The following is a 10,761-nucleotide window of genomic DNA, read 5'->3' as shown; positions in this document are numbered from 1 at the left end:
TTTATTGAGATTTAATTTATTTTTACATTTTTATTGATGAGATTGTTTTGCAATCGTCAAAATTTTCGATCAGCTTAGTTAACCAACAATCTTTGACTAAAATTAAAAATTGGAGGGCATCCTAGAGATTATCCATTATTTAAAAAGATTCGTAAGTTTTTATGGCGATTTTCTGTAGCTTCTCACAAAATTGACGAATGATCTTAATGCCGTTTTTCGATTGGACTCAAATTCAAAAACGAAATTTCGAAAATATTTAAGTTGATTAGCTATATCGTCAAGATGTTGCGCATCGTTTTTTCTTATCTACTATTCTCGATTGTAGCAATGTTAGAATCGAAGAAACTGTCCTTTAAGTGAACTCATATAAACAAAGATCTATCTCCGAGAATAATATTCTCTTTCATTGTGTTATTCTTCAGCCTTTTCAGGGTCTGTCAAGTATCATGAACCGCTTTTAATATTACTCCTTCTACAGTCGTTCTACAATATCTCATTAAAAAAGGAATTCAAAAATTTGATAGAAGTACATTTAAGGATGTGTGGCTTCCGAAAAGCAACAATTAAATACGAATTCCAAAGGAACGAGATCCGAAGATACGAGTGCTCCACTATTACGAGCGACCTGATTCCGATTCGACGTGCGCGTGCGCGTAGTAGACTTTAGTTTGTTCTCACGCATTACCCCCGAAATGTTAGCGTCGCAGGAGTGGAAGCCCCTTTCTCAGTCGCATCTTTCGAGTTCCCGATTTCTGAACTTCTCGTATCTTTGGGGTTCGACTGTAATTTTTTCTTAGAGTCACCAGTCCCCAAACGATTTTTTGCACTCCTTCAGATACTGCAGCTACAATTCCTTTAGCCCTTTCACGTTTGATGATCCTCAATTACAAAAGGTCACTTTAATTTAAAACCAATGGAAGCTACCGCAGCAACATTTGCTTGAATATGAGGAAATAGGAGATCGGACACCATCTTAGTTACTTTGCCATTTGAAGGGCCTAGTAGATCGACGCAGTCGTCCCTTAATCATTTGGTCTTGAAAGCACACTTTTTGTGAAGAGAAACACCTTCAGCATCTCCGTTAAATGTACAAAATATCCCTCAGGAGCGCCTTATGTCAAGTTCCAAGGAAATAATATGACATCATTCAATATCAACTTGCTTACAGAAAAGGTCGAAGCCATCTTAACATTTTCTCAACTTAAGTTCAAAAAGATCTTTCTTATTTTTAGGTGCTTTCCACTTTCGCTAACTAGTAATCCTAATTGCATCATTTTCAGGCTGTTAAAGCGTGTATAAAAAGAGTCTAGCGGAAGCCGCTTTTGCTAGGCTTGCCAGCATCAGAAACTCGTTTGGCTATCTTTGCAGACCCGTAGATCGAAACCATTTCGAACGGAATTGTTTTCTCAGCACTCGCGGAATCGCAGAAGGCAAATCAATATTCAGCCAGGGAAATCTCCACAATTGAAGCTGGTCTCACTTCCAGGGGCAGATATGATACAATTTTTTATTTCTTAGCTTAATATAATTTGGCAGCATCCCCGAAACACGTATAAAATAGAAACTGGATGTGCAAGTACTTTTTGGTTGAAGTTAATCGAGGCTATCTGTGTCCCTAGTACGACAGAATTCAGCCTCCTTTCTATGTGCAACAAATCATTATTCCTCTCATATGATATTATTAGAATGTAATAATTTTTTGGCTCTCTTCCATTATCTTTCATGATCCTCTGAGATGCATTTGTTAAGGGATCCTTTCACCTATGTTCACGAGATACCGGAATAGGGTTTCGGGCCAATCATGTGCTGCCTAACTCTAATTTTAGATAGTGCATCTGCTTTCTCCTTACCTACAATATATTAATGGTCGAGAGCCCATAAGAGTGTAACTAAGTTTTTCCCAGTAACCTTAAGAAGATATTGAAGGCAACTACAGACTTGTCTGGATGTGAACTCTTTAGAAGAAAGAGCTAATCTGAATGTGCAGGACTTTATAACCCCTGCTTAACAATTGCTTCCAGGTAGAGTTTAATAGCTATTATTTCGGCCCTAAAAACCATAGAAAATTTTCCCAATGCTGTTTTTCCAGCTACTGTTCCCGAGAGAACTTTAGAGCTATTTAGGTACCAACTATACCCACTGGTGTAATTAGTTCTTCATGCTGAATAATGTCTACAACATACTAACAGTTTCCATAGCGATATTATTATCCTCGGGATCTTTGAACTAACGTCACTGATGTTGTCCCTTTCTAAAAGCCTATACAGTTCCGCTGCCACAAACTTCATCACAGAAAAGTTCACTGGCGGGATCTTCAGAATGAAATCAAAAGCTGTTTTTGGTGTTGTTTTAACAACACCCTTCATTGGCAATCAGAAAGCCGATAAGATGATTTTCTGTTGTTTAATACCACTGATTAGTTCAAGTTGCATAAATATACGATTTAAACTATTATTAAGGATATTCCAAACCTCTCTCAATTTACGATAATAGTTTAATAGAATCACATTGCACAAATTTAACTTATACTGAACCAAAGATTCTAGATCTTTAAAATACCGAGTTGCATTACCCTAGGAGAAAAACATTCTGAAAAAACATTGTCCAGTAAAAAATTGCTTAGAAATTTGTATCAAGTTAAGCTTTCGGCTTCGATTATATGATTTCAAAGAACTGTTCATAGCTAGATAAATTATTTTGTTCGGATAAATTTAAATATTGTAATACATCATTGAATGAATCATTTCTAATCTGGTTAAAATTAATTTAATTTCTTTTCATACTTTCTATTTAAATTATTGACAGGTTGGACATTACTGAAAAATATATAATTAGACATTTTATTTCACGCACTTTAAGAAAATATAATCTTCCTTTTTTTGCAGAGTTAAGTACACAGTCTGAAGGTTTAGGTAATGGCGCCCCTACTGTTGGTGTTCCTCGTACCGGAAATTCTTATTCTACTGGCAGAAATGATTCTCCTCAAAGGTCTAGGTCCGGGTCTCCTTCGGCCGAGTTTGATCCTGCCGGGTTTCGTCATGCCGGGCTTCCTCCTGCCGAGTATGATCCTGCCTGGTTTCCACCTTCAGAGTTTGACTTTCACGGGATTCATGATGACAGGTTTTCTCCTGTCAAGTTTTATCCTGTCGGGTACTCTTCTATAAGCCCTTATCCAGATAGGTCTCCTTTCGTAAATCCTCCTTCTTCTACTAGATCTTCACCTTCAAAGCCTACTTCTCCTACCAGGTCTTCACCTTTAAACCCTTCTTCTCCAACCAGGTCTTCACCTTCAAAGCCACCTTCTCCTACCAGGTCTTCGCCTTTAAAGACCCTTCCTCTTGCCAGGTCATCTTGTACCAGACGTCCTCCTCCTCTTTCTAGGCGTATGGTTCGACCTACCAAGCTTCCTTCTTATCACAAAACTGGATGTGCACTTAAACATCTTAAATTTATTCGGCTCATTTCTAAAAAAAATCCGCTTCGGATATTCGAGCTTCGAAAATACACTTTTCCAGCCAATAAATCACTTAAATTAAGAATAGGAGATAATGTCTTTGAGCCTCTGCCAACCCAAGAACAAATTGTTATATCAACCGTCGATGGTGATGTCTTTGCAATATTGGAAAGTTCTAACGTTCTTGCTGCGATATATTTGGCTCATGATAGACGGGTAAAAATAAACATGCATAGTGGCACGGTTACATTGTTGAGCAAATTAGAAATCAAAGAAACTCCAGTAGGATCAGTACGTCCAATCACAAAAAATTTTATAGTGAAGCGTGTAGATAAAGTTTAAGAGACAATATTGCTCCTTATTTTTTAAATTCATGAAAAATGTAAAACTAATATATTGTTTGCGATCCGAAATCAGAATTTTTTTAAAATAAGTTATTATTAGAAATAATAATAAAAAGTCTATGTATTATGGTTCTTATCTATTTAATCTTTCGCCAACACCTCAATCAGTCTTTTTCAGAAGCAAATAAGAAAAGCTTTTTTTCATGCTCATTCGAAAATGTATAACGAGAAACTTTATCTTAAACGTATGATTATTTACCTGTATTAATTCTGCTATAGAAGAGATACCTCTACAGTAAATTAAGCATAATTTCGCCGCGTGCAAGTCCAGTTCAAAGTTAGGTTTCAAACGAATAGTCAAATTTCTCAGAAGATTATTGAATTGTTAAGCCAAAAAGACGCACTTTCTTCAAAACAATTCAATTTTCACCCTGAAAATGTGAATTTTCGACAATAGAAATTCTTTAGGGTCGAGTTGTTGAGTTTTTAATTAAACCGATGAATCTTGAACCTAATGATTGAATAAATTTGTTACAAAGTAATACAAAATTAAAACATGCATTTAACTTTGAATTCTTTTTAAATTATTTATTTGTGAATCTGCATTTTTTTAAACCGAAAAATGAATTCTCAGTGCCACATTAAATAGCTTATATTTAAGGAATTTTAACAAATAATTAGATGAATTTTCAACAATATCCATTATTTTATAAAAAAATAGTTACATTTTCAACTAGATAGGATCCATTCTAAATGAGAATAATACATTATTGAAACAAAATATAATTGTTACATTTTTAGTTAAAGAAATTATATCCTACTGAAAATTCAAAACAAATTTTTTCCTCAAGAGATAATTTTGAATTTTAATGGTGAATATTATTTAACGAAAAAGGTGATTTTTTAATGAAGAACATTATTATACCATTAATACGAAGTTTAGCTGTTGCCTTCGTGTCGATCGGACGTGTTTGCGGTTCGCTCCCTAAAGTTTGTTTGAGGTTGCTCATACTAAAATGTGTATTACGAAGTTAAGGTGAAATTTAAATTAACTCATAAAATATGACGACCAACGAAGAGCTAAGAGATTTGTTGTTATATGTACAAGAAGAATTCAAATCAACAAATGTGGGAGTTAGCTTGGTAATTGAAGATACTAAGTCCTTACAAAACTCGGATAAAACAATTTTAGAGGAACTCCAGATTTATAAACAGAAATGTATTAGCCTAGAAAAAAAATGTCCTTTTGGGAAATTAAGTGAGCTTTTTGGAAGAGAGTTGGGTTTATAGAAAGTTAAGAGAAAGCCAGGGACATCGTGCTCTATGAAGTGAAGGATAATCCGACCAACAACAACCATCTCTTTAATTCAGTTGATACTATTTTTGAAAAAGCTAATATTGACATACCAAATGATTATACTGAAATGATCACTAGGATTGGAAAGAATCAGGGTGCCAGACCAATTTTAATTACGTTTACCACTTCGAAATGCCGAGACAACATTTTTGAAAATGCAAAAAATCCGCGGTTTCTGAAGGTGTCCTTTTCGAATGATCTCACTCGAGAACAAAGAGAGACACGTAAGAAACTAAGAGAATATAAACTTAAATTGGAGCGATTTTGAAAGCTGTCTCTTATCAAGGGAAGTAGCCTTCTTTTGGGTAACGATTATTATGATTTATCGTTAATAAAAAAGTTACTTGCAACATATAGTGGTGATAGATAGCAATCTGATGGTGGTAAGTCAATGGCTTCGAAAATCTCGACAGCTAGCAGGAAAAGGATAGGCCACCCTTAAACCATATTATCGAATGATGACAAGAATAAGAAACCCAAACAGAATCATAAGGATAAAACAAAAAACAATTATGATTTTTTTCTAGAAGTCTCGGAAGATGGAGAGACCAATATGGTTCCCAGAGCATGAGGGATGCTCGATAGAAAGCATCCACATGGGTTGTTTTTTGGAATGCCAGAGGTTTCAAAAGGCAAAAATGGGAAGACCAAAGGGAGGACTTGTTTTTGTGAAGATTCCAAACAGTTTTTTTAATATCATTGGGGATGAATATACTCGAATTCAGGCTCTAATGTTGTAAACTTTTTAAATAACATGAATCAAGTGATTTATGATATTTCCTTAAGCTATCCAAATTGACCTGTTATAATATGAGCGCATGTTAATTGTAAAGCTGAAGATTTAAATCAATCAGGCAAAGAAACTTTAAGTAGTAATGTAAACATATTTATCATTAGATCGAACCTGGACCATGAATAAGATCGAAGAAGCAAATTGATGGTTGAATTATTTGAAAAAAATTATTTTTTTGTTTTGAATGAAAGAATTATGGGTGATTGTCCAGCTCAATTAACATTTTTCAGGGACAAAAACTCATCGATTATTAATCAAGCTTGGCTTAATGTTTTTGGTGCCTAAATAGTCAATAGGATATTGCAAATTATTTAATTTAAACACTTAGACACAGCAAATCAGATGGAAATGATTGTAACACCTAGTAAAAAAACTCGGTTTTTAAATTGTAAAAACAGCAAAGGAAATTTCAAGCTAATATTTAGAAATTGTGAAAAGAAAAAATTCAAACCAGATGCTTTGTTTATTTATGCGGAAAATAAAGAAGAGTGTACGAAATTACTGTTATTAAAAAATAAGGATTATAAAAAATCTTTGTTAGACTGTTTTGCGATGGCTAAGGATTCTAAGCAACTTTGGAAGGCAGTTAATAGTTTTACGCCCAAATTATCAATTAAGGATTTTATAGTATAGATCCAGACAAGTGGGAAATATATCTCCAATCTATGTATTGCCCGCGATTCTGACACCTACATATTATCAATTAATGATTTACAAAATTTCTATCCTAACTCGCATTTTACTTTGGATAAAATTATTACAAGTTTAAAGAATTGCAAGTTTGATAAGGCTCCTGGCCCGGATAGCATTAGTTACTATTTTTTTTTAATTCACCCGGAAGCCCCACACTGCATCAAAATTATTTATTTAATAAAATAATAGATGAAGAGAATGTTACAAAATCTTTGTCGCAAGCTTATGTTAAAATTCTGTATAAAAAGGGGATATTGATGATGCTGCCAAATAACTTCAAATTGCTTTAGTTGATTGTATCACCAAAATCTTTACACACATTCTTTTAAAGAAAATAATTGATCAAGTCAAAAGGTTTCATCTTGAGAAAAGTATACTCAATTTAATAATTATTTTCAGTACATTTCAGGAATAAATTATAAACGTGAAAATCGATACAATTTAAAAATTGGCCGAAATTTAATTTCATGACTATTTGATGTATTTTGAGGAGTTAGACTAATTTATTTTAATCCAGATTTTCAAAATAATCTTTGGGAAAATGTATTTAATTTAATATCTAATTTCATTAATTTTCAGTAAAAAATTATAAACGTGAAAATAGATAGAGTATTAAAAAGTGGACGAAATGCGTTTAATAGCTTTTATGACTATTGGGTGTATTTTTATGGGTTAGACTAATTTATATAGATCCAGATTTTTGAAGAAATCTTGAGAAAGGTCTATTTAATTAAATATTGAATTTAAGTAGATTTCAGTTAAAAATTGTGAGCGTGAAAGTAGATGCAGTAGCAAAAAGTTCTCGAAACGCATTTCTAAGCTTTTATGACTATTGGGTTTATTTTGAGGGGTTACAATCATTAATTCAATTTCAGATTTTGGCAGAGACCTTAAGAATAGTATATTCAATTTAATAATTATTTTCAGTAAATTTCAGGTACAAATTATAAACGTGAAAATCGATACAGTTTTAAAAATTCGCCGAAATTAAATTTCATGACCATTTGATTTATTTTTAGGGGTTAGACTAATTTATTTCAATACAGACTTTTACAGTTATCTTTTGAAAAATTTAGTAATTTAATATCGAATTATATTAATTTTAAGTGAAAAATTGTAAACGTTAAAATAGATACAATATTCAAAAGTGTTCGAAATGGATTTCTCAGCTTTTATGACTATTGGGTGTATTTTAAAGGGGTTAGACTAATTAATTTTAATTCAGATTTTTGCAAACACCTTCAGAACGGTCTATTGAATTTAATTTTGAATTTCAGTGAATTTCCGTGAAAAATTGTCAATGTGAAAGTAAATAGTGTATTGAAAAGTGGCCGAAATGCCTTTTTCAGCTTTTATAAATATAATAAATAATAATATAATAGATAATAAATTTCAGTAAATTTCAGTAGAAAATTGTAAATGTGAAAATAGATAGAGTATTCAAAGGTGGCCAAAATTCATCTCAACTTTTATGACTCTCAGGTGTATTTTGAGGGGTTAGAATAATTAAGTTAAATTTAAATTTTCGTTAAGATTTTGTGAACGTTTTATTGATTTTAATATTGAATTTTAGTAAATTTCAGTGAAAAATTGTAAATGTGAAAATAGATAGTGTATTGCAAAGTGGCCGAAATGCATTTCTCATCTTTTAGAACTATTGGGTGTATTTTGGGATGTTTAGACTAATTAATTTAAATACAGATTTTCGCAGAGATCTTGAGAAAGGCCTATTTGATTTAATATAGAATTTCAGTAAATTTCAGTAAAAATTCTAAACCTGAAAATAGATACAGTATTCAAAATTGGCCAAAATGCAATTCTGAGGTTTTATGACTATTGGCTGTATTTTGAGGGGTTAGCATAATTAATTTAATTTCAGATTTTTGCAAATACCTTTAGAAAGGTCTATTCAATTTAATAATGTATTTTAGTAAATTTCAGTAAAAAGTGTAAACTTATTTTGAGAAGCATTTTAAAACTAAATAACTTTGAATACTATTTATATAAATATAATTATTATTTTCTACATGAACAATACTCCAAACTAAATGTACAGAATATGATAAATAAACTACAGTGCCAGAATGTACTCAAATATAGTGAAAAAGGGTCAATATGAATTTTTTGGCTTTAGCCATGAAATCTTGTTAATTAAGGTGATAATTAGTTTATCGAAACGTTTTTATATATGGTGGCAGGTAAACTAGAGAAATGGTTATATACATAATTGAGATTCATTAGCTTTAACAATGCAATTCAATGAGGAAAGAATAGTTTTGTCCCAAGTTATTCTTTTGATATGGTTCTTACAACTATTTTGCATTATTAAAAATAAGATAGTCGGATTGATAAACAATTTGATGTATCCAATAAAAAATCCCTAAAAAGTATGTGTATCACTTGCTGATTAAAAAACAAATAAAACAAATAAAAATCAAGAGAGAAACTCCCTAGAAATTTGTAGCCGTTGGTTTCAAAAAATGGGTAAAGGTATTCCACATTCTTGTAAAGGTCCTTATTCCTGATGTGCACGTGACAGTGTATTTAATTCAGTGGAAAAATTGCCTGATATTCAGAATAATCAAACCATAACTAGACTTATCAGACGAAAAATTACGACTAGTATCAATTATGATATTGACGATGGTCAGCTTGTTTTGAATAATACAGCAGCTAAGAAGATTCGAACCTGTGAATAAAAAAATAAAAAACTGCAATAATCCTCTTCGCTGAGAGTTTAAACTATTTTTAAGCAACAAGAACATCATCAACGAATTATATGAAAAAGATGGTGAATTTTAATTGCAGTTCGGCGGAAAGAAAATCTGTGACATCGTATTATAAGCAACAAATGCAAGAGAAACAAAAGATGTTGGAAAATATTAACAAATAAGATCTTTATGAATTCGAAACGAAGGAAGGAATCGACGAAAGACCAGTCATTTGTGCTCACGGAAGTCAACTTCTTGACTTCATTTTTTAACAGCGGAATATAAATCAAATCCTAAAATAGGATAATAAAATAGACAAAGCTAAAATAAAACCGATAGCAGACAGTGGCGAAGACTTTTTCAAAATTTCAATCCCTATTTTATCTAAAGAAGAAGAAAGAAAATGATTAAGATGAGTATAAAAACAATAACGTTTCCTTTTATTCTTCTGGCGAAAATATTGGATATAAACGCAAACTAAACAGTGTCCATAGATTGGTTATTTTATGCATCGTACCACAAATCAAGGTGACTTATGACAACCTTAAAACTTAAATTGATTTAAACAAAATAAACGAAATACCTTTCAAACTTGCATCAGATTTTAAGCCTATTTTGATTTTTAATGGTCATCAGACGGCAACTGCCACTCAACATTCCCCTTATTGTTTTATAACGTTGAGCGAATTAAAAGTTTCAATCAAATCACTTAAGAAAGTCATTTAGAAATAAATATTCAAAATATTATTTTAAAAAAGTACATACTCTTGAAAGAAGATTATTTACAATCTTAGGTAGTGACAACAAAAAAGCTAAAGAATGTCATAGTACAATTAGCTCTCCTTTATTCTTTGAAGAAAATAATGATGAATATGATGATATGTACGTAATAGAGAAATGTGTTTCTCCAGAACTTCATATCCTTCAAAGATTTGTTAATCATCTCTTTTGGAAAAAAAAGCTTTGCTGTGGTAAAAAAAAGCTGAGTATAGTTCATAAAAGCTATCAAGGCGATGTGTTTAAAGGAAATTAATGTCGGAGACTTTTAAGAGAAGCGGATAAATTACAGGATCTCGAAACGTATTAAACTTTTGAGCCATTCCGATTGCAGCCTCACATTGTTTTATATAAAGCAATGGACACAATTGTAGAATTATGCCACTTGACAAAGCAAGTGGACCTCCAGGATTTTTATAGAAACATCAGTAAACTCTGCAATGCTCTAAAAAGCACAGATGTTTCTCAAACAGTAAATATCCATGTTATTTTAGATCATTTAAAACAAGCCGTGATGCTCTTAAAAAACAATGGCTTAGGAGTACGGTCTGAGCAGGCTGGGGAATCGATTCACAGAGAATTCCTTAAGTATTGGGAAAGATTTAAAATATTTATGATCAAAGATAAATCTT

General features: G+C 32.0%; 1 protein-coding gene across 1 annotated transcript; it reads left to right on the top strand.

Moving 5' to 3' along the window:
• Window positions 1-538: 538 nt before the first annotated feature.
• On the top strand, window positions 539-5,895 carry LOC117176353 (leucine-rich repeat extensin-like protein 5). The gene is made up of 3 exons (XM_033366595.1): window positions 539-641; window positions 2,886-3,388; window positions 5,683-5,895. Exons 1-3 carry the CDS (start codon window positions 539-541, stop codon window positions 5,893-5,895), a joined length of 819 nt encoding a protein of 272 aa, XP_033222486.1.
• The last annotated feature ends 4,866 nt before the right edge of the window (window positions 5,896-10,761 follow it).

The sequence above is a fragment of the Belonocnema kinseyi genome, chromosome 7, assembly GCF_010883055.1.
Source record: "Belonocnema kinseyi isolate 2016_QV_RU_SX_M_011 chromosome 7, B_treatae_v1, whole genome shotgun sequence".
Taxonomy (NCBI): Eukaryota; Metazoa; Arthropoda; class Insecta; order Hymenoptera; family Cynipidae; genus Belonocnema; species Belonocnema kinseyi.
The sequence above is the reverse complement of the archived record's forward strand: the minus strand, read 5'-3'. Positions and strand labels throughout refer to the sequence as shown.

Bases quoted from the DNA above. Each gene is read 5' to 3' on its own strand.
- LOC117176353 (XM_033366595.1), top strand. From the start codon at position 539: ATGTGTGGCTTCCGAAAAGCAACAATTAAATACGAATTCCAAAGGAAC. The intron at 642-2,885 runs GTGCGCGTGCGC...CTTTTTTTGCAG, and splicing joins CGACCTGATTCCGATTCGAC to AGTTAAGTACACAGTCTGAA. The intron at 3,389-5,682 runs GTTCGACCTACC...ATTTTTTTCTAG, and splicing joins CTCCTCTTTCTAGGCGTATG to AAGTCTCGGAAGATGGAGAG.